The sequence below is a fragment of the Pristis pectinata genome, chromosome 27 (assembly GCF_009764475.1).
Source record: "Pristis pectinata isolate sPriPec2 chromosome 27, sPriPec2.1.pri, whole genome shotgun sequence".
Lineage (NCBI taxonomy): Eukaryota > Metazoa > Chordata > Chondrichthyes > Rhinopristiformes > Pristidae > Pristis > Pristis pectinata.
This window is the reverse complement of record NC_067431.1, coordinates 8,482,771-8,507,596: the sequence shown is the minus strand read 5'-3', so window position 1 is coordinate 8,507,596 and position 24,826 is coordinate 8,482,771. Positions and strand designations below refer to the sequence as shown.

Sequence of the window (24,826 nt, the reverse complement as noted above, 5' to 3'; positions counted from 1 at the left end):
TCCCAGATATAACAGTGGCATCAAATGACCTCAATATCATGATTTTCCCCTCGGGATAGAAGCTTAGCTTTTGTAAAACATTCCCTCTCTGAGAGCCCACAACATTTTTTATCTCCATGAGTTCTATGCTGATCTAACAACTGGTAATACTTTTCTCTTACGAAAGCATCAAGAAGTCTTAGGTCAGACCCAATATAAATGGTATATGGTGTCAGTTTTCCCTTACATTATGCCAACAGAACTATAGCTAGTCTCATACAAGCATTCCTTACTGAACCAACATGATATTTCAATGTATCTCATTGTCCATACCACTCTGAGTGAGTTGGGCTATTAAGTCATCATTTATAGATATTGCTCCTCCGCATTGCACCGGTATTCACTGGTGATTAGATTTGAAAAGCACAGACGAAGTAAACTTAATTTTCCATTAGAAGGAGAATGCTTTCATTTTTATCATATTGCATAGAATAAATTGAAATCCAATAAGCTGAGGAAAAGATTTCTAATTTCCTGTTTAAATCGGATAAAAATATACCACTTTAATTCACGGATGCAGGAATTCTCAATTCTCAGGCACTGTTCACCTTTTCACAGCTTAATTTGAACCATGCTGATATTCTTAGATGGTATTAAGTTCTGAAATAATTTAACAGGGAATCAGATGCCACCATTCATTAAACCCTGAAACATCATGAAACTTGTTTGTGAACCTTTCCCTTGATCCACAGTTTCGGTGAAAATTCTGCTGTAAAATATTACTGAGCAGAACTGTATTTAATATATCCCTATATCTCATTATAATGTGAATTAATACCCAAAAGCCTAGAAATTGGTCATGTAATTTTCTTTAAGTGCTATGTGATCCAAAGTAGATTGTACTCTAAGTAAATTGCGATAACAATGATTTCTGGATAAAATTACACCAACTAAAAAATTGACTATGATCCATCTTAACCTGGGTGATATTTCCCCACCATCGGACATGTGCCTAAAGATGGAGCAAGACTGTTCTTACCAGTTTCTGTTCTTGCCAGCAGAAATTGGAACTTTAAACAGGAAGCATTGATAGCTGTGGAATGGCCCCACAGGAGAACTAGGAGCACAGCTTCCTGCACTCCTGCTTTTTTCACTGGTTAAACGGACTCTGCCGACATTAGAAGATCTCAGAGAGCCGTTTTGAATCTGACAGCGGACTGCTCAATCATCTCCCAAAGGCACAGAGAGTAGTACAACCAACAGGGAAAACTTCATTCAGTTATTTAGCTGCTGGACAATTCACTCAGTGGGTGCCTCTGTGTGATAGGGCTCAGGGCTCTGTTACTTGGGTTCCCTAAGGCTTTGGGGATAGTGCAATAGGCCACCCAGTGAGGATATGAGACATTGGAGAAAAGACATGCCCATCTCTGAAGAACCAATTCCCAAGGACTCTTTAGATACACTACATTGTACCTGGACCTATCTGATGATCAATGCCTTCATAGGCTCTGATTTTCAAAGTCCCTCATCACACAGTATATGTGGCATTCTGCACAAGAAATTCCATCATATTCTTGTGCCTGAACTGATCTCTCCATCGGGGTTAAGGTCACGGTGACTCTTCACTTTCCAGGCCACTGGATCATTTCAGGCAGTCACTGAAGATTTATGCTTTATTTTCTCAATTTGACTGCAGTGTTAGAGAGGTCACTAAGTTTCTTTGATCAGGAAGGAATAATTTCATCTTTTTTGCTTTCAATAATGACTAGTTGGTCTCTCAGACATTTAGACTTGCCTTCATTTGTGGCTTCCCCCAAGTACAGGCAATTGTTGTCCCTCCTCTTTCTCTCTCTCACCCACTCATTCCTTCTCTCTCTTCCTTTCTCCCTCTCGCTCTCTTTTCCCCCTCTTTTCTATCCCACCCCCACCCCAAATAAAAGTTTCTCTATAAGAAAGTGGTATTTTTAGTGGAGACACAAGAGGGACGGCAGAGGATGGAAATCTGGAGCAACACACAAAAAATGCTGGAGGAACTCAGCGGGTCGGACAGCATCCATGGAGGGAAATGGACAGTCGACGGTTCGGGCTGAGACCCTTCATCGGGACTGGAAAGGAAGAGGGCAGAAGCCAGAGTAAAAGGGTGGGGGGAGGGGGAGGAGCATAAGTTGGCAGGTGATAGGTGATTCCAGGTGAGAGGGTGAAGATAGGTAGGTGGGGGAGTGGGGGGCGGTGGAGAGAGGAAGTGGGAATGATTCTGTCAGGTTGGAAACTACCAAGATGGAATATGAGGTGTTGTCCCTCTAATCTGCGTCTAGCCTCAACTTACCAGTAGAGGAGGCCGTGGACAGACATGTCAATGTGGGAATGGGAAGTGGAATTAACATTGGCTGTTCATTTCCCTTCATGGATGCTGCCTGACCTGCAGAGCTCCTCCAGCATTTTTTGTGTGTTGATATTTTTCGTGGTTTGTAGTTCTCCCTGTGCGGTCAGGACATTTCTTCCACTTTGCTCCTTCATGCGTGTGTTCTCATGCTTGGAGAGACAACTCGAGCCACCACCTCCTGCCAGGACATTTTGATGGTAGCCTTATGGATCTTCTGGACCACTAATACTTAGGACCTTCCTCCTGGTATTTATCATACTGATGAGTAAATCTCTTTCCCTCTCCCCTGCAGCTCCTCTCTCTTCCCAGGCAGTCATATTGTATGATGCTACTGCTTGGCTACCATGAGGAATGTGCTTTTAAGGGCAATTTTCCTCTGAAACAACCCAGAAAAGTATTGGCAACTGTACTGAGTTCAGCCTGCTTCCATCGGGAACCACACTGGTCATATATTAAGCATCTAATGCTGCTACATACTTGCTTTTAACCTTCACTAGGGTGGGAAGAGATGCAACACTCTGTCAACGCGTATTTGGAGATGAAGGGGTAGGGAAAGCTAACTCCAATGGCATCTTTCCCCTGACAAAGTTCTTAGAGCCTGTCATAAGGAAAATCCTGTTTAATCAGAAGAACAAACACAAGACCTCATGTCAACCCTGGTACCTGTTAGGTCTATTACTGATCAGGCAAAGGACCACATCACCAGTGCCATGAGAGGTATCGATGACTGATGGACTGACCACTGTCTAATCTGCTCTATCAACTCCATCAACATGGGGCCAAAATATCAACAGCAAAGGAAGTATTGCTGCAGGAGGATCAATGTTGAAGATCTCAGGGACCTCACAAAGGTACCTCTTCCTAGACAGCACCTCAATGTATGGCTCTTGTAGTCTTAACTTCATTAAAGCCTTTGACATCATTGATCAGGAGGGACTGTGAAACATCCTCCTCAAATTCAGCAGCCCACAGAAATTCATCACTATGTTACATCTGTTTCATGGCAACTTGCAATCCATGATCCAATCAATAAGTCTACAACAGAGCCAATCTCTGTGAAGAGCAGCGTCAACTAAGGCTGTGTGATAGCTCAACATTTTTCTCAACCTTTCTCACAATTATATACTTCACTTTCACAAATTTCTTGTGGCTAATCTTCAGAACTATTGAGAAACTCTTTAGCCTACAGAGACGACACACCAGAACCAAAGTCATCCAAATCTTTGGTTTGTCCACTTGTAGCATGCAGGCAATACTTGTGCTTGTGCTCATTCAGGGTCCAAGCTCCAAGCCCTCATCAACTCATTCACTGAAATTTATGAGAGAATGGGCTTTACATTTAACATCCAAAAGACAATCTTCAACCCACTTGCCTCCAACATTAAAGGTTAATGGCAAGACCCCTGAAAAAGTGGACTACCTCGCATATCTTGAGAGCTACCTCTTTCTGAAGGCAAACGTTGAAGATGAAGTCCTCCATCGCCTTCAAAGCTCATTGACCATTGATCAATTGAGGAGAAATGTGTTAAAAGATGAAAACAGAACTGGCACAAAACTCATATCTTACTGGACACCAGTGGTCCCTGCCCTTCTACATGCTTCAGAGACCTGCATTGCCTACAGTAGCCACTCACAGCTGGAATTATATCACAAATACTGTCTCTGCAAAATCTTGCATATTCACTGGAGGGATAAGAGACCTAATGTCAGTGTCTTCTCCCAGGCCAACATCTCAGCATTGAGGCCCTGATTATACTCTGTCATGGCCTTTAGGAAGGCCACGTTGTTAGCATATCTGACACTAAACTCCCAAAAGAGACACTTGATTTCAAGCTGTCTCAAGAAGAGATCACCAGGTACACAGAGGGAAAAAAAAACAAGAATGTACTTAAATCGTGCTTGAAAAAAATGAAAGTTCTCCACTGACTCCACACCGCTCAACCTGTATGAGATGGTATTGAGAACCTGGGTCCATTCATTGGGAGCACACAGAAACCCTGTGTTAAGTGCTGCGAGGAGTGGACCACCTCACAGTCTACCCACTCTCCCACCTCGTCCGGCTCCACCTGCCCCATATGTGGAAGAATTTGCAATTCCCACATAAATGAAGCAAGTCATCCTTGATCCCGATGGACTGCCTAAGAAGATTGGAAAGTTTAACCAGCTGCAATATTTTGAGAAGACCTCAGAGGCACTAATATTAAACACAGTGATGTTTTAGCAAACCAAAAATCAGGTACAATCTGATTTCTGGATCATACTCTGTTTTTATATTTTAATTAATAAAATCAAATTCCCATAATTCTGCTAAATCATTACTGAATCCCACTCACGTCGTTCACAAGATGTCACAGGGCAGTGAAGCACTGTGTTTCAGAACAAACCAGGAAAATGATGTTGTAAGCAAGTATAGCTTAATGCCATCTGTTGGTGTTTACTCATATCTATAATTAGGTCTGTTTCTAATAAAGATTTAAGTGTCCAAACTGGAGAAGAGATTTGTCCCGTTACCTGTGACTGACAGAACCAGCTGGCATGATTTTTCCCCAAGGACATTGAATGACACACATCTGTAGATTCCTGAATCCTTCATTGTAAGATTCCTCAGAAGCAATGTACCCTTTTTGGAATCCACTGCTAGAAAAGAAGATTGAAATCAAATATAAGATATTTACAACCAAGCAGGGATCATATAAAGTCATCTATCATTACAACAGTAAATCAGTAAACCATGTTTAAATGAGTTCAATAGTTTCAGCTATAAATCATACCATCTCCAGGCACGCATTGTCATGTCACTGGAATGTGGAATAAAGAAGGATGAGTTAAAAGAATAAAATATTAATATTGTTTGTAGGTATATTAAACCCTGTTACTCCATTTTACTTGCAGGTGTGATCATCACTGAAATATTAATGAAAATCAAAGACTACCTTTTCTGGAAGTCTGAAAAAACACAGAAAATGCTGGAAATATTCAACTGGTCAGGCAGCATTGATGGAAACAGAAACAGTGTTAACATTTCAGGTCAAAGACCATTCATTAGAACCAAAATATTAACTCTAGGTTCTCCCTTCATCTCCTGAAGAATCTAATTCCTGCTAGGATATAATTCAGTTGAGTGTTTTTGAATGTAATTAGTTCCATGGAACTGCCTGCCTTTGTTAGTTCCATGTTCTCCGTCCATGTTCACCTTTCGGTGTCTTTAGTGACATAAGCTGTGGCTGTCTTTGGCATATGATGGTCCCATGTTGCTGGCTATCTGGATGCTGTTAGATCTATTGATACTGATTCCACTTGGGTGCTATGAGCCTTCTGGAGAGCAGTGGTGGTACCCTATACACCACATGGCAAGGTAACATAATAACCTGTCACAATTCCAGTTTGGATTTAAATTCAATGACTCCTATTAGGAAATCCTTGCCAGGTGAGGATAGGATCTGGTCAGAAGGGATGTCTTCCACAATGAAATAATATTTTACCTTCTTGAAATCACACTCCATCACAGCTATGCCGAAGAAATTAGAGATATGCACATAAAAAATGAAAGAAAGTGAGATAATAATTTTTGCCATTGTATCAACAAGTGACAGAATTTAGTTCTTTTGACCTGTGCTAAGAAAATCTGTTATAACCTTCAAACCAGCTTCTTTTATTGTTTTCTCCTTCTCTGAAAAATTAAACAAGATCTTTCTATAGCTCAATTGTTCAAACTTCTGATACCACCACTCATTATCATGGCTATGAACAACTTATGTACACAATGCCTTGCCTAGTTGTTCAATGAGTGCTGAAACCAATTAGAATATTCATTTAAATTCAGTGATTCATATGCTGAGAGAACTTGTAATCAAACAACTATGCATACCGGAGGAGGGTGTGACAGGTAGAGTGAAACACTTGGGGTTTCACATTTGGCTGTTCAAAGAACTTGACTAAATGAAAAGAAATATATTATAAAATGTCTTATCAGAATCGAAATCTCTTAAAGTTGCTCAAACAATAATATATTTACAAAGTGCAGTACTGACTGGATCCTGTAAATACCAGCAAATCGATTTGGTTTTGTGTCTCAAAGGAAGGAACATTGGTCAGATGTCATCCAAATGAACATCCAGGACTTGGGGACGTCGTAAGCAGGGGACCTATACGGGAGAGGGACGTGGGGTGGCGGAGTTTAATTTTGACCTAGCCCACCTGGTGAGTTTTCAGTAGTTAGCTTTTCCTTCAGGGAATGGTGAATTTATTTTTCTCCCCTCCCAGTATAAGAAAATGTTGTCAGCACTCACAGCCTAATTTAGAAAGACAATGTCATTAGCTGTTTTCATATGTTTGGGATGCTGCTGAGTCATTGACTTTTCAGAGAGCCGTATCAACTATCAGTATCTAAATTGAATGGCTGTGCAGCACAGTCAAATTGAACTTGGACATCAGAAATGCTGTCCTCAGCAACCTGAAGGAGAATGGTTTCAACAACAAAGAACAAACTTGCTAAGTGGCCAATAGAACAAGGAGTTGGGGTTTCCTTTGAGTAGAGTCATAGAGAGATAGGACACAGAAACAGGCCCTTTAGCCCACTGAGTCCATCAACCTTCAACCATCCATTTACACTAATCCTGTGCTAATCCCATTCCCTACATTCCATGAGCTCTCCACAGATTCTACCGCTCACCCTACGCTAGGGGCAATTTGCAGTGTCCAGTTAACCTACTGACAGACCTTTTTCGAATCCTTTTCAATAACCTTTGAATATAGAGGAGGGGAGCTAACAACATAATAATTTTTTTTAACTGAAGAAATATCAGTCCAGTTTTTTTTGAAGTTTTTGGTTTGCTTTTGTTTATTATTATTATTTTTTTGATTTGGGGGTTTTCTTTTCATATAATTAAATGTCTTTTCAATTTTTTTGTATCACTCTCACTTAGCAAGAGAGCGGGAGGTCCAGATTATATATTTTACTCCTTGTGAGTATAAATATTAGCTGTCATTATTGTTATCCCGATCTCTTCGCGTCATATGTATAATCATTAATGTTATGTATATTAATTTGAATTAATTTGAAATTCAATAAAAAGATTGAAAAAGAAAGAAAGAACCTACTGACACTCACGTTTTTGGGATGTGGAAGGAAACCCACACAGTCACAAGGAGAAGTGTAAACTCCACACAAACACCCAAGGTCAGGTTTGAACCCAGTTCTCAGGCATTGTGAGACAGTGGCTCAATGAGCTGTGCCATTGTGCCACCCAAGGCAGGCAGGGTTTTATTCTCCTTGAACAGTATATTGTCTTTTTGTGTGAAAATCAAAAATTGCAGGTGCAGGAAATCTGAAATAAAACCAGAAAATTCTGGAAACACTCAGCAGGTCAGGCAGCATCTATGGAAAGAGAAACAGTCAACATTTCAGAGAAGGAGAAAAAGCAATTTAATTTTTAGTAGCAAAGGAAGTTGGAGAGAAATGAGTGCTGAAAAGGAATATCTCTGATAGGGTGAGACCAAATGAGTTAATGCAGTCATTGGTATTAGATAATGATTCTTTATGTGATGTGTTGCTGATAGCAAGGCTGTGGGATGTGCCCAGCAAGCTCATTTATACTAATAGAAAAAGAAAACTGAACAAAACTATGACAGGAAGAAATGACTATTTGTCTCAGATAGGTGGGAGACACTGAAAGGTAATCAGTGAGGCACCTACAACCATTATGGGAAATTCACTGTGTGTTACTCAGTTATCAATAGTATGCCTAAATTCAAAACAAACTACTGGAGGAACTCAGTGGGTCAAGCAGCAACTGTGGGGGGAAGGAATTGTCAATTTCTTTTCCTCCACAGATTCTGTACGACCCATAGAGTTCCTCCAGTGATTTGTTTTTGCTCCTGATTCCAGCATCTGCAGTTTCTTGGGACTCTTCTGCCTCAGTTCAAAAAGGGTTGCAAAGTAGATGCAGGGAACTACAGACCTGCTAGACACACTTCTGCACTTGCAACTTTGATTAACTTAAAATGCGTTGGGATTGTCCGTAAATGCTCAGAGAGAAGTACCACCTAGGATACCTTTTACCATGATTCTTGGTGAAGATGTCGCAGTGGCAGAGCGGACCTCTGACCATTTGTACATGGGTGTCGGGCGACCCACTGTTGAGATGCAGGACAATGTAATGTTGTTTCCGATGTACGGTTTTCCAATCACTTTGCACTTTGGAATCGATGGTGGTACTGCCAAATGGAAAGAAATGACACACATCAGTATCGCTAACAAAGTATATTGCTGGACCTAATAATGAACTTCAGCAGCAATTATTGTAAGCAAGATTAATGAGCCTGGAGAAACACAGATTCAAAGGATGCAAGACACTAGAAAACTATGTTATACCATCAATTCTCTTTGTGTTCCCATCCCAGTTACACCTTTATTTTCTACTGTTATTTAATGGCCATTAATTATCTGCACTATGCACACAGAATATGCCATTATACTGCATTCCAAAGGGGATGAAATGCAGTATAACGGCATAGTCTGTGTGCATAGTGCAGATGATTCTCCTTTCATTGAAGCATAGGAGAATGGCCTTTACTCTCAGTAATTAACAATCCAGTAATAACCTGCATCTTTTTCTGGTCACTCTCCAAACTCTTGTAGCCAATTAGTAACCATGAGAATGTTGACATAATTGGAACTTTGCCCCTCAGTCTTTTGAATCAAGTGCGGATCAGAGAGACAGAAAGGCCCAGCAAGCTCTGAGGACTCTGGCCGTATTACAGGGAAATGACTGGGAGCAGGAATCTATCTGTAGATTATACAGACAGTGACACCAAGTCCTCCCGGCCATTACTATCTTAATTAACTCCACTCCAGTGGAATGCATGCTGGACTTGAGGTATTGGAGCAAGGAAGATTGAAAAGAGAGTTGATGCAATGGCAAAGCCTGCTTAACTGTAGTCTGCATTAGAACTTGGCCGGTGATGAACTTGTTGACTAGGATCATGACGTGCATGTCATCATGTAGTAGAAGAGTAACAGATTTCTGAAGACAGCCAAGTTTAAGAAGGATTCTCTGTAATCTCTCTTCGTGGATTTTTTATTTGAATTAGGCACAAATATATGCAGTATTTATAATGGTAAGAAAATCCAACAATGAATGAATCATTTATGTGGGAAAGAATCTTTCATTCACCATTAGACCTTTTGTATCTGCTTTTTAGTTTTAACAGTCATTTTGGTGGAATGATGACTTTTTTTGAATTATCTGTGCATTATTATAAAAATATAAAGGCACATCTTCTGTGTTTAAGTAGCTCTGACATGGAGTGCATTAGTTTCAAACCAACATGAAGAAAATAGTTTCTCCTCCTTACCTTGCACTATTAAATTGACAAATGCCTCAGTGGGTCCAGTAAAGTCAGGAGGATTGTTGATGTCACAGGAATACCTGCCAGTGTCTGATGACTTGGTGTTTAAAATTATAATAGAAGCATCTCCCTTAGTCGGTTCCTGATCAACCAGTTTGATTCTATTGGCTTGAGGGCCAAGTTTATACGCTGTTCCATCAGTATAGTAAAGAATCTAAGCAGATAAAATGATGTTAAAAAATCATTTGTTAAAATAAATTAACAGTATTGACCTTGATTCCTTAAGTTTGACCATTGCTCTTGTGAGACCATAAATCTCTCAAAGGCCTCTGATTCAATACAGATACTTAGAAGCCAGTTGTTTTCCACTTATTAATCCTTTCCCTCTGTATGGATTACAACGTACAACTGCCAGCACTTCACTTGTAGCTGCACTTATATAAATTAATAGCTAAGTCCTTCTATATCTCATTCTCACTGAATCCTTGATTCTCTAATATATTCCTCTGCAAAGACAAATGGGATGCAGCAGTTAAAAAGCAACAAAAAAAGTAGTTTTTCCACCTTACCTCACACTACTAATTGTTTAATTCCTCTGCTATTTTCTTGTTGCTCATCATAAATTCTCCTGCAGCAAAAAACATACTGCTGGAGGAAATCATTGGGTCAAGCAGTATCTGTGGAGACAAAGGGATGACCGACGTTTCAGGTTGAGACACTGCATCAGGCATCCGCAGATACTGCTTGACCCGCTGAGTTCCTCTAGCAATTTATATTTTGCTCCAGATTCCAGCAGCTGCAGGCTCTTGTGTCTCCATGTTGTTCTGTCTCTGTCCGTAAGGGACCCATATGTGCCCTTGCTATAAGACTATTGAATGGACCTCCGGTAGGATAAGATGGACTCTTGACCTCACAATCTACTTCGTCATGACCTTACACTTTGTCTGCCTGCACTGCATTCTCTCTGTAACTGTAACACTATATTCTGCATTCTGTTATTGCTTTTCCCTTTGTACTACTTGAATGCACTGACGTAATGAAATGATCTGTATAGATGACATGCAAAACAAAGTTTTTCACTGTACCTGGGTAATGTGACAATAATAAATCAATAACCAATTATTTATTTCATTTTAATGTACGTATAAAAGTTCTCAAAATCTATTTTTATGCTTCTCCCCAGTCTACTTGCATATCCTATCCTGCCTTTCTCTATCAGTCCCTTGGTCCTCCTTTGCTGAGTTCCAAGATGGTCCCAATCCTCAAACTCACCACTATTTCGGGCAACTTTATCAGCCTTCTCCTTAGATTTAATGCTAACTTCAATTTCTCTTTTCAGTGATGGATGAATCACTTTTCATTGTGGGTTTTTATGTCCTAAAGGATATATTATTTGCAACTTATGCGTTATTTCCTTAAGTGTTGAGCTTTGCCTGTCTACTGCTGTAACTTCCAATGTATTCTCTCAATCATACATAGCCAATTCTCCTTTCATGCTTTCATAGTTTCCTTTGTTTAGTTAAGTCCCTAGGTTCACTTTGAACTACAGCACTTACAAACTCAATGTAAGATTCTATCATCAGCGGCTTGTATTTGTGAAGATCTCCCAGACAGCTGACTGCATCTTTAGGGATTGCTATATAGGGCATCACTGACCTTTCCTCATAAATCCAGCCCAATGCCATGAGATCTTTTACTTCCATTTTGATTTAACATCTCATCTACAAGACAACTGTGACGCCACAGCCAAGATTTTATGCCCAAGTCTCCAGAGCTGTGTTGGAGTGTCATGGAGTTATAAAGTCACACAGCACAGAAATGGGATTTTTGACCTTTTTCCCATTTACACTGATCCCATTTTACCACATTAGTTCTAGATCCTTCTGTGCCTTAAGTGTCTGTCTAAATGCCTCTTAAATATAATATTTATATCTAATTTCACCACCTCCTCTGACAGATCATTCCAAATATCGGCCACTCCTTGTGTAAAAGTTTTCCCCCTTCAAGACTTCTTCCTCTAACCTAAAACCTATGCCTTTTTTTTTTGTTTTGAATACCCCTACCATGAGAAAAAGATTATAACTCTATACCCTATCTATTCCTCCTCATAATCTTATATGCTTTTATCAGATCACACCTGAGCCTCCTTCACTCCGAGGAATATAAGCCCAGCCAATCCAATCTCTCGCCATAACTAAAGTCCACCAATCCAGAGTGGAGTGGGGCTACGTATTCTGTTGCTGATGTGAGAGCACTATCAATTGGATAGTTAGGTTTGAGAGATGGTACGACATAGTATTCTATTTTTCCCTGTAGTGTGGTGGATGGTTGTGCGCAGGAGATGTATTAAGATGTAGAGAAATAGGACAGAACTAAATCTTACCTTCTCTGCTGGTACATTTTCATTTGGGCCTGGTGTAAATCGCCATTCAAGGGAGAACTGGTCACCAACACGCGTTTTGTAACTGCAGTCAAGGGTAGCATTGTTGCCGATGTTTACTGTCACATACGGCTGACTTGTTGTGACATATATTGATTGTACTGCATCTGGAAAAGTATATTTGAGAAATTTATTTCCACAGGACTGTTCCTTTTATAAATAAATCTTTTTTTGGAACTCGGTCTTCATATTTCCAATTTCCATATGACATAGAAGGAGACCATTTGGCTCATCGAGTCCATGCTAGCTCACCAAGTGATCCGATTCGCACACTGATTTTCCCCGTAACCTAATCTTCCCACTCCCCCCAGATTCTACCACTGACCTACACACTAGGGGTAATTAACCTAGCAATCCACACGTCCTTGGGATGTGGGTGGAAGCTGCAGCATTGGGGAAACCCACCTAGTCACAGGGAGGGCATGCCAACTCCACACAGACAACACTGGAGGTCAGAATTAAACCTGGGTTACTGGAGCTGTGAGATAATGGCTCTGCTAGATGCACCACTTACCATTTATTACACATTCCAGCTCGCTTGAGATAGTTTTGAACTGTCTTATTAAATGCTGCAGATGGTCATCTTCAACAGAAATCAGTGGTCAAGATGATGAAACTTCATAGCATAGTGCAGCAACTTACCCATGATCTTTGTTAAGAGCTGTCACCGTGTTGGGATTCATTGTATAAATGAGGGACATTGACTGACTGCCAGCATAAGGTTACCTACATCCTCTTCACTCACTGACAGTGAACAATTAATGGCATTAGTCAGGCAGACCTACACCCCTTATTCAAAGATAGTTACCAGGAATCAGGCAAACACATATTAATCTATTTAATTACGAGATGCTCTAGTACCAGCTATCACACAGTTAGATGGACCAATGATATTGAGAAGGACCTGCTCTCGTTGAGCATGCAGGTCAGCAAGCAACTAGGAAGGCAAACCATGTGTTGGACTTTACAGCAACACGGTAGCGTAGCGGTTAGCGCGACGCTATTACAGCGCCAGCGATCGGGGTTCGATTCCCGTCGTTGTCTGTAAGGAGTTTGTACGTTCTCTCGTGTCTGCGTGGGTTTTCTCCGGGTGCTCTGGTTTCCTCCCACATTCCAAAGACGTATGGGTAGGTTAATTTGGGTTTAAATGGGTGGCGCAGACTCGTTGGGCCAGAAGGGCCCGTTACCACGCTGTAAATAAAATGCTTAAAAAATGACTACAAGTATAGAGATGTCTTAATGTAGTGAGACCATATCTGGATTTCTGTGAACAGATCTGATCTCCCTATCTAAGTCAGGGTAGAGGAGTGAAGCGAAGGTTCTCTAGATTGATTCTTGTGTTGGTGGGCGTGTTATATATGGAGTGATGAAGCACCTTGGGCTGATACTGCCTAGAGTTTAGATGACTGAGAAGCAACCTCACTGAAACGTATATATTTATCTTGTGGCTTGACAGGGCAGATGCAGAGCTAATGTTTCCCTTGACTGAGGATCCAGGAGTCACAGGTTCAAAATAAGGAATTGGTCATTCAGGACAGACATGAAAAAAAGTTTCTTCGCCAGGAATGTGGTGAACCTTTGAAATCCTCCACCCAAGAGGGTTGTGAAGGCTCAGTTGTGTAGCACAATCAGAATTAATAGATTTTTATGTGTTAAGGAAATCAAGGGATATTGCAGGAAAGTGGTGTTGAAAAAAGATCATCCATGAATGATAAAGTCATCACAAAGTGCGGAGTGTTTCTGGTTCTACTCCTGTTTCTGTTTTTTTATGATCTTGTGAAGCAGAAACTAGTTGTTTTTGGTGTTTTAATCACCACATCACAGTAATTTGCCAAGTGCAAGGATCCACTGTTATGCTTTCAATCTTCCAGTGCCAACCAGCATTCCGTTCCTCAGCAATGAATGCTCAGCTGAGCTTATGAATTTGTACTCAGTTTTCATGGAAGAAAAGAGAGATATCTATCCTTCAAAAAACATTCAGAAGTGGTGAAGCATTGTCCTGTGAGAGGAAAATTGATAAAAACATCCCCATTTAAATTTATTTGATAGGAGTTAGTAGGGTGCAGTTGCACCTTCATTGGGTTTTTATATCATGAATTTGCAAGATCAGATGAAGAAAGCCCTTTAGTAAATGTTTTCTGTTTCTTCTCACACTGTGCACTATGCTCCATATTTCCTGCCCATTCCTAGTTGTTTGGTGACAGGGAGTCTCTTGAACCACTGTGGTCCTTGATTACAACCTTACAGAATTCCAACTCTTCCAGATAATATCACATCCAGATAAGGGTGATTTTATTTAACCAGGCAAGTGGTTGATGGGAACATTCAGGTTAACAAATTTTTGAAAAGCCAGGTACAAACAATACGATGGAGGAATTCAACAGGTCGAGCAGCAACTGTGGGAGGAAAGGATTTGTCAATGTCTCACATCAGGACTGGGAGTGGAGAGGAAAGACTGACAGCATAAAGAGGAGAGGGGGAGGGTTGAAGCAGGGGCCAGGAGATGATTGGTGGACTAAGGAGGGGTGAAGGATGATGGGCAGATGGAGCCAGGTGGGGAAGGGTGAGGGGTGGAGTTGGGAGACAGAGGCAGGTGAGTGGAAACAGAGAAGGAAGGGTGAGAAAGCAAATGAAGGGAGATGGAGCTAGGTGGGAGATGGGAGCTGTACCTTCTCCTCCCCCCACTTGGTTCCAATTCCCTTATTATCCTTCTTTATCTGCTTCCACCTATCACTCACCAACCTCTGTCTCCCAACTCCACCCCTCTCCCTCCCCCACCTGCCCATCACCGTTCCTCGGTTCACCAGTCACCGGCTGGTCTCTATCTCACCCCCTCCTGCCTCTCTGCTTCATACTGACTATCTCCCTTCTCCATCCTCAGTCCTGAAGCAGGGTCTCAACACTAAATGTCATCATTTCCTTCCCCCCCCCCCCCCCCCACAGATGCTCCTCATCCCACTGAGTTCCTCCAGCAGGTATTTTTTAACAGCATTTGCTTTGTCCTGTAACCTCCAAGGTGTCTCTAACACATTACAGAGCTAATTAATTACCAAGTTGTTTGTATACATGGAGTTTGATAATCTAATAGATATAATGTCATGGAAAGGCTCCGCAAGGATTTTGAGGCTTTGTGCAGATCTTTCTGTGATTTTAGAACTTTGAATGTGGTCTTATTTTTGGATCAGTTAATCTATAAATTTATGTAGCAATAAATATGATGAAATTAATCATGAAGAATTGATAGTATCAAATTCCTCAGAGAAATGTGACCAATCTGATTGTGGCTATAATCTTTGGGATAAGGTGATGATGAATTTTGCTCTAAGTTTGTTGCATTGTTCAATCCCCTCAGCTTTTCCAATTTTTCTCAGCCAACAAATATACTGTGTGTCACTCATTCATTGTTGTGAGTTCACTTCCTTACAATCATTTCAAATGACATTCAGGAGTACATTGTGAGCTCACCTTACTGATAAGTATGTACATAAAGCCATGTTTATACAGCAGAAGCATGTGATGTGTTCCAAAACCGATCCCAACAGCCTGTTAGTCATTACCCATGTTCCTTTCTCTGTTCACAAACACAGCCGCCAGCAAAGTCTTGGAAACCCAAGCATCGTGGCTTGGTCTGGCGACTTCTCTGCCTGAGCCTGCAAGAAACTGCAGAGAGTTGTGGACACAGCTCAGCACATCGCAAAAACCAGACTCCCCTCCATGGACTCTGTCTACACTTCTCACTGCCTCGGTAAAGCAGCCAATATAACCAAAGACCCACCCTGGACATTCTATCTTCTCACTCCTCCCATTGGGTAGAGGATACAAAAGCCTGAAAGCACGTACGACCATGCTCAAGGACAGCTTCTATCCTGCTGTTGAACGGTCTATTGTACGATAAGATGGGCTCCTGACCTCACAATCTACCTCGTTATGGCCTTGCACCTTATTGTCTGCCTGCACTGCACTTTCTCTGTACTGTAACACTTTATTCTGCATTCTGTTATTGCTTTTTCCCTTGTACTACCTCAGAGTACTGATATGATGAAATGATCTGTATGGATGGCAAGCAAAACAGTTTTTCACTGTACCTCAGTACATGTGACAATAATGAACCAATTTACCAACTTATCAATTTAGCAAACCTCAATCAAGTTTCATAAAATACCATTTCCTGAAAACTTAATTTGTCCTCCCCATAGTTCAGTCAAAAGTTTAACCACTCAGTTAAAGACACTTTAAGTAATAGTTATATGTTGCATAGTAACAATACAAACACAGGTGTGACTAGCACCGCCAACACAAGTAAACTTCAATACCAAAGTGGGTATCACCAGACAATTGGAATCATTGCGAATGAAAGTCAACGAATTATAGATGCTGGAAATCTAAAATAAAAACAGAAAATGCAGGAAATGCTCAGCAGGTCAGGCAGCATCTGCAAGAGAAATAGAGTGAATGTTTCGGATCAATGACAAAGGGTTCCAATCTGATATTAACTCTCTTTCCACAGATGCTGACTGATCTGCTGAGTGTGAAAGTCAAAGTCAAAGTCGAGTTTATTGTCACATGCACAAGTACATGTATGCACAGGTGCAATGAAAAACTTACTTGCAGCAGCATTACAGGCACATAGCATCATGTAAGCAGCATTTGCAAGAAAAACATAAATTATACAAAAATTATACAAGAAAGAACACAATTAGAACAAAAAAAAACAAAGCCCATTGTAGTGCAAAGTGGTCAAGGTGGTCATAGTGTTGCTATACTGAGGTAGTGATGAGGGTTGTGCAGGTTGGTTCAAGAACCAAATGGTTGAAGCTGGTGGTGTGGGACATCAGGCTTCTTTACCTCCTGCCCGATGGTAGCTGTGAGAAGATGGCATGGCCCAGATGGTGAGAATCTTTGCAATACCTTCTGTTCTTTATATCAAGGGTATCACAGCAGCACCAACACCAACCATGAGAAGTATTGCTGAGGTTGTGCATCACGAAAAGTAACTTCATGTCAATCTAAGTGATGCAGGTCAGGAGAATTCCTGAGCTAAGCCATATGACAAAGAAACCATCAGCAAAGCCAATGAAATGATTCACATTCCTGGTGACTGCCTTGTGAGACCTGTAGGAAGTGTATATTGGACATGGGAAATAGATTGACTGCAAATACAATTCCCATCATATGAAAAATGCTGCAGATGCTGGAAATCCAAAATAAAAACAGAAGGTACCATAAATACTCAGCAGGTCAGAAATGACATAAAGTCATCAAGCTGAAACATTAACTCTATTTCTCTTCACAAATACTGCAGGAGGGGCTGAGTATTTCCAGCAACTTCTTTAATTTATGGTTCCTCTCAACTCCCTTTGCATCTGCCAGCATTAGCTGTTGATCTCCCTGGCCAAATCCTACCAGTATGGTTCAGTACTTTCAGGCAAAGAAGAGCCACAATTCGAAGAATGGAACAAGGACAATCATCGCATTGAATTTTTTCTTGGTTTATTTATGCATATGGCCTTAAGGTGATGGGGAGCCACCTTCTTGAACTGTGGCTGTCGCTCAAGTGAAGGAATGGCAATATACTTCCAGGTCACAATAGCGTGTAACTTGGAGAAGAAGTTGGGGATGGTGATGTACCTCACACCTCTGTTCTCATCCTCCTAGACCATAGAGGTTGGGGATTTGGGAGGTGTCATGAAAAGACCTTGGAGACCATGGACCTTCCAGCATATCTTGTAGATTATACACACTGCACCCATGTTGTACCACATGAGAAGTGAGTGAATGCATGTTGTAGATGCAGAGCATATCATTCAGCCTGCTTGGCCTAAACTGTTGTAATTTCTTTGAGTGACGCTAGATCTTCACTCATCCAGGCAGTGGAGAACAACAAGTCATGTTTTTGACTTGTGTCCAATGGATAGTTAAGAGACCTTGGGAATCATGAGGTGAACTGCTTGCTGCAGAATATCCAGTCTCTGAACTGCACTTGCAACCTCAGTGTTTATATACCTGATCCAATTAAGTTTCTGGTCAATGGGGAGTCCCCAGGATGCTGATGATGTGACACTTGGCAATAGTGAGGCGATAGCTTCTGTCTTGTTGGAGATGGCACTTGCAAGGGATAAACAGCAAGGGATGTTGTTTTGGTGTGACTGCAGAGACACAAAGCTGATTCATTACCTCAAGACTTTCAAATGAAACTGACTACTGTGAAATAACCAGGAAAATTTCCCCATCTCTATTATACTGGATGGAAGATCATTGATGAAGCATCTGAAGATGGCTAAGCCTGGGACTCTGTCCCTGAAGAACTGTTGCAGGAACACTGGGCTGAGACAACTTGCCTCCTACCGCCACAACTATCTTCCCCCCTGCCAGTGTCTCCAGAAGAAATTTCCGATGATTCCCAACAGCTTGAGATTTAATGGGACTCCCTGATGCCATACTTGGTCAAACTCCACCTCTTTGTCATGGTCAGCAACTCCCAGTGTAACTTGTAGTGTCACGTGCAATTTACTCAACACCATGGCTGAGCATCAGTGACATGCAGAGTGTTACTTTCACCGACAGAGCAGTCAGATTCCTGCTGGAATTGTTTCACAATGTTTAGATATGGCCCTCTGATTAAGTTTTGCTGCAAACTGACTTAAGAGTTGTGTCATTTTAGAGCTGAAATGAACATGTTCTGCTCTCCACAGCAGGATGTGCCCCAGTTCTGCCAGGCAAAGTTTATATGAGAATTATTTATAGCAGTTCTGGTTAAGCAATGATATTTCCAAACTTCAGGGTTTTAGTTAACCATGCTCTTTGGTGTTCAGATAAACAATTAATAGTTTCAGGCTCTGTTCCTGGGTCAGCACAGTAAGATCCCGGATTCCCTGGGCTGAGGTAGTTTAATTCAGAATCAGAGAGAGTGGATCAATACAAGAGAATAGGAAATCACTCCTTAAAGACTAAGAATTCATAGAACATAGAACAGTACAGCACAGTATGGACCCTTTGGCCTATGATGTTGTGCCAACCTATATAAACCTACTCTATGATCAATCTAACTTCATATTTGATTAACTACTTTTCTGCAGTGACTATGGTTGTAAAGGAAATTAGCTTCAGTGAATTTTGGCCATGTTCAGTCTCAAAGATTTTCCAAGTCACACTGGTTCTCTTTGAAAAATGTATGTTCAAAAGCATGCCACTCACTCAAATATTCACTATCGCAAACCAGCCTCCTGATACCATCCCTGCTCACCCATGGTCGCTCTTTGAACGGGTGTCTCCAACTCCATCCATGAACCACAGCCTATACAAAGGCAGCAGCAACAAAAGAGCAGGAAAACATTTACAAAAACAGAATATCACACATTTCTGAATATTATTGTGAGAAAGTGGGAAGTTAAAGGCTTCCTGACAGCATGTGTTTCTTCATGTGTTTGAAAATGTAATAAAAATGAAAATGTTGGAAATACTCAGCAGGCAGCATCTGTAAAGGGAGAAATGCCTAGGGACTGGAATATGAAATGCAATGTTACGTGATCCAAAATTGATGTAACCCAAAGTAAGCCATATTAGTGATTGTTTACTGGGGAAATGCACCAATTGGGAATTGGACTGGGCACTTCCAGTCAAAACCCACAGACCCTATCCCACATTTTACCAAAGCTGTACATACCAAATGACATCAGTATTGTGCTGTTGGAGTCTCCCCAAGATAAAATGGAGCTCCCAGATCCAGAAAATGAATGCTTACATCTGGACACTTCGCAAGGCAGCTCCAAAACTCACAGGAGACATTCACACACATTCGAAAGTGCTCAGACTCTCCTCAATGTAGCAAAGAGCACGTCTTGTAGGATTTAATGACTGAGGAACTCAGTTAGTTGGTGCTACAGCCATCCTCTCCCTATGAGAAGGAGGACCCTCTCTTTGAACCTGGTGAAATGGTGCACAGGAGACAGACTCCCCCCTTACGGGTGGCCTCGCTCATACTCCTGGCAATTTCAGCATCCGTCGAGGATACAAACCTTTCATATTATGAGCTTCCAAGATTCAGTTATAGGTAGGACGCTGTGAAGACCGACTATCTATGGAGCAGAGTAGTAGGTAAAGAAATACGTGTATAAGTATGTGTGTGTGTGTGTGTGTGTGTGTGTGTGTGTGTGTGTGTGTGTGTGTGTGTGTGTGTGTGTGTGTGTGTGTGTGTGTTTGTGTGTGTGCGTTTGTGTGTGTGTGTGTGTGAAATTGCACTGGTGAATTTACCTCGACATATCTAGCACTGTTGTGATTTTGTGATTGGTTTCTCCCTCCACTTGAGCATCTTATTCAACGTCTTTCTCAGAGAACCCTGATGCTGTCTCACCTTCTGCCTCTCTATTCTCGATGTTGCTGCTGAAATGGTGAGGAACAGATTATACCTTTAAGGACTGATTCCCCATCTCTGAGTGCTGCGTAGCAGAGTGTTGACAGCTGCAATAAATTGGGAACACTCCACTGGGACTCCCACAGGTCCCAATTTTTGGGTGGACTCCCTGCTCAAGCTATTGTCCACTTGTTTGAAGTCAAGTCCACAATCATTTTGGGGGACTTGATTTGGCACGGGCAGACTGTAAAATAGGCAAAACTCAGGCAAAACAGTTATTATTTCAGGTCTTTGACCTTTAATAAAGCTGGGATGAGTAAGCATACAGATTAAAGAAGTATCAGTCAACAAACACCTGAAATTACTGTGCCTGGACTGATACAGCAGGGAGTTTCACAGTTATCCTGCCCTCCTCACTTTTCTGTTTCAAGATCTCCAAATGAATTTACTTTGTGCAATGACCTTGCCCTAGAGTTTTCTCTACTTGGTACATCTTGCATAAAACAGAGAATCTTGTTGTTTCATCATTATTGCATTCTGTTCTCTTTCTCTCTTCTCCTGGGTTTTTCTGCAGATGCAGTTCCACAGACATTGTGCAGGCACCCATTGTCCTGATGAGCAATTTTGAACAGAGTTAAGTTGTGCTAACAGCCTATACACCCCCCTTCTTACACCCTGGTCAAGGCATTGTCAATGGTATTGGTATTGGTATTGGTTTATTATTGTCACTTGTACTGAGGTATAGTGAAAAACTTGTCTTGTCTACTGATCATACAGGTTAATTCATTACACAGTGCAGTTACATTGAGTTAGTACAGAGTGCATTGAGGTAGTACAGGTAAAAACAATAACAGTACAGAGTAAAGTCACACAAAATATCTGAGCACGTGGACAGTCCCAAGACCTGACCTGATCAAGTAAAGTTCTGCTGCAAAGAAAATAACTAAGGGGGTGAACTTCCTCAGATTTTCCCCCACAACTTTATTGTAACATGTGTCAATGACAGCTCCATCAAACTACTGTTAAAATGTTCCAAGTAGCTTCAAGTGCAGACCTTTCAGTTTTATTGTCCTCTTTTTGACAGTGGTGTAATACATTAGTTGGTTTGCTAGTTTTCAAATTTAAAATTTGTGCACTTTTTTCTTCTTGTAAACCTCTATGTTTTTGGTTGCTCCAAGCAATTACAGTGCATCATGCAAGGTGCTGATGTTGGGGTTCTGAATTCACTATCGCTTGGGGTGAGGATAAGAAGGTTCTGAGAGAACAACAACTGCATATCCTTGACACCTCACAATGTTTCCCTGTGTTTGTCACTATTCCCAGGGATCACATTCAGTGACATTCCATAAGGGAATCTTGACTAGGTTAGAGGGATTCAGGTTTGTTTTCTGGCACTCTTAATATGGAGGCTAGCAACTGAACCTGGGTTTCCTGACCGTTGAACATAAGGCACAATGCCCATCAGATGGAACATTTAGAGACCTCTAGAAGGATACTTGAAATGATAGGTTCAGCACAAAGGTTTCTGGTAGTGACTCCATGTCATTAATTGTGTCTAATATTAGCCCTAGCAACTGTTCATCAACACACACCCTAACAGCAAGGCTCACCCTAAACCTAAACCCTAGATAATGTAGTATTAATAGACATTATGATATCATTGTTAATCCAAGCCTGAGGCAAAACCAGTAGTTATCTAACTAAAGGAAAAATGCAACATCCATGGCAGGTTAATGTCATATCAATGAGCATACATGGAATCAGACTGACGTTAGAACAGGGGCTGATCAATCTATTCAATGCATTTGTTATTCATGCTTCATGTTCATGAAACACAAGAAATAAAAGGCATCTAAACCATTTATCACCAAGCAGCTGCTCCAACATTCAATGAGATCATGACTGGCCCATTCTTTAGTGATAAAGACTACTAATTTTTCTGTCTTAAACATACATGAAAAATGGAATATTTACAGCCCTCGAGTAGAAAATATCAAAGGTTCACAAGCCATAGTAAAGAAATCTGACTGACCCCTTATTTCAAAGCTGTGGCTCTGATTTCTAACCTTCCCAACATCTATTCTTCCTTGTCCTTTGAGAATTTCATCCTTCAGAGGGATCTCCTCTCATTAATCTAAACTCTTCAGGACTAAAACTTGGTCCACACAATTGTGAAATAAATGAAATGTGATTTGTGTAAGATGGATAATATATGCAATATCTGATGAGTATGATTTATGCCTCATGCTCTTTGTCTCGTACACTTGAAAAATGAAATCCATGTTAACACATCAACAAGATTCTGACAGTAATTTAAAACTAAATATTGGAGCAACTGCTTTCACTATCGGAGAGAGGCAGACGTAACCATGGCAACTCTCTCGTGGGTTCCATTCAAAATGCAATGACTTCGAGGGGAACTTACTCCTTCATTATAAGATGAAGGAAGTAAAATCAAATGGACCAGTACAGCAAGACCATCGAGATTCATGGGAGCAAACAGCAAATTTAGGGCAGATTTCCTGAGAGATAACTTTGGAATCAAAAAGAGCAGTGGAAGGGAGGACTCTGGTCTATTTTGAGCAATATCTGGCACCTGTTCTGGAGCAATAATGGTGTTACTGTTGTGAAACAGTGAGGTCAGGAAAACCAGGACACTGCCATTATCCAAACCTTTCATGTGCTCCAGTCATTGACAAGGCTTAATCAACAGTTTAGAAAAAATTTGCAGTTGCCTCACATTCATTTCCTGAATCTCCCCAAAAGATTAAAGTAAAGCACACGAAACCACTGGCTGATTAAAACACACCCTATTGTCTGACTCACTCTCCAACTGCCAGCTTACCGTCAATAAAAATTCATGGACATAAACAGCCCCGGGCACACTGAAATATTCCCCCTGAATTGTTTCTTTAGAATATCTTACTTTTACAGCGGAAGTAGAGATGAGAAGAAAGCAAACACTGTAACACTGACTGATGGGACTGTGTCTGACCAAATGGCCAGCACAGAACAGTGTAACACTGACATTGACCAATGGAATTGCGTACCAAATGCCCAGCACGGCACATTGGAACACCAATGCTGACCAATGGGTCTGTGTACTAAATGCCCAACACAGAACAATGCAACACCAATGCTGACCAATGGGTCTGTGTACCAAACGCCCAACACAGAACAATGCAATACCAATGCTGACCAATGGGTCTGTGTACCAAACGCCCAACACAGAACAATGCAATACCAATGCGGACCAATGGGTCTGTGTACCAGACGCCCAACACAGAGCAATGTAACACCAATGCTGACCAATGGGACAGTGTCTGACCAAATGCCCAGCTGATCTGTGGCCCCTTTAGCTCTGCTTCTCATCTCAATATCACTGTGACCTTGTTGTTGGGAACATCACAAGTTACTGATAGCCACTCACCGAAATATGGAGTGAATAGTATCGAAGAAAAGATGAGAGTAAGTCTCCGCAGCATTCTGAGGGTAAGTTTGGTCTGATGTGGACCCGCTCGTAAACCTTTCCCTTCCACAGCTGTCCGAGGCAAAAGTATGGATGTGTTTCGTTTTGTGATAAGGGACTTTATCTCTCCCAGGCCCTGAGCAAACATTTCACTCAATGTTTTCATGGGACTAACACAGTAATCAAACAAAATGGAACCAATAGAGAAGCCAGTTACTCATTCACCTTTCTCTCAGACTGGAGACTCAGTTTTCTATTTTAAGGAATGATATATTTTCACAGAAAACTTGACTGAAATAATCTCAACCACCTCCCCCAAAAAAATTTTATAACTTGCAACTAAATATTTATAACTTGCAACTAACAAACACAACCTGGCTACAGTTTAAGCTGCTGGAACTATTGTTTATGTGGCATGATTAATCTTTGTAAATAACAGGAGTAAGTGGGACCGAAACTTCTTTCCAGAATGGGGTGAAACCCTTCAGTAATTACATTATTAGTGGGCAAGTTATGTTTCGTTTCACCAACTGGAAGGTCATGCATTTCTCTTCTATGAGGTAATCTAATTATCTGAAATAAAACCAGAAAGGGTTGGAGACAAACTGCAGGTCAGATACATCTATGGAAAGAGAAACAGTTAATGTTTCAGGTTGGGGATCCTTCATCAGTGTTAACTATTTCCCTTTTTACAAATGCTGCCTGATCTACTGGCTATTTCTAGCATCTTCTGGTCTTATTTTAGATTTCCAGTTTCTGTATTTTTTGATTTTAAATCAATTTGTCTTGTGAATGACAAATTATCAGTTTAAAAGACCTGGTCACCTCTCCCTCCCTTTCTCCTTCCCAACACTG

General features: G+C 41.1%; 1 protein-coding gene across 2 annotated transcripts in view; it reads right to left on the bottom strand.

Annotated features, from left to right (window-relative positions):
* Positions 1–24,065, bottom strand: part of LOC127583739 (V-set and immunoglobulin domain-containing protein 2-like) — a 34,362-nt gene extending 10,297 nt beyond the window's left edge. The window contains exons 1-5 of one of the 2 annotated variants that reach the window (XM_052040029.1): positions 23,933–24,065; positions 12,096–12,259; positions 9,719–9,926; positions 8,417–8,578; positions 4,874–4,999 (exon numbers count right to left, since the gene is read on the bottom strand). In XM_052040029.1, the coding sequence (XP_051895989.1) occupies positions 4,874–4,999; positions 8,417–8,578; positions 9,719–9,926; positions 12,096–12,259; positions 23,933–23,987 (715 nt within the window). In that variant the 5' untranslated portion in view covers positions 23,988–24,065. The remainder of the gene's footprint in view (positions 1–4,873; positions 5,000–8,416; positions 8,579–9,718; positions 9,927–12,095; positions 12,260–23,932) is intronic. The other variant, XM_052040030.1, reaches the window with a different exon arrangement.
* Between the last annotated feature and the right edge of the window lie 761 nt (positions 24,066–24,826).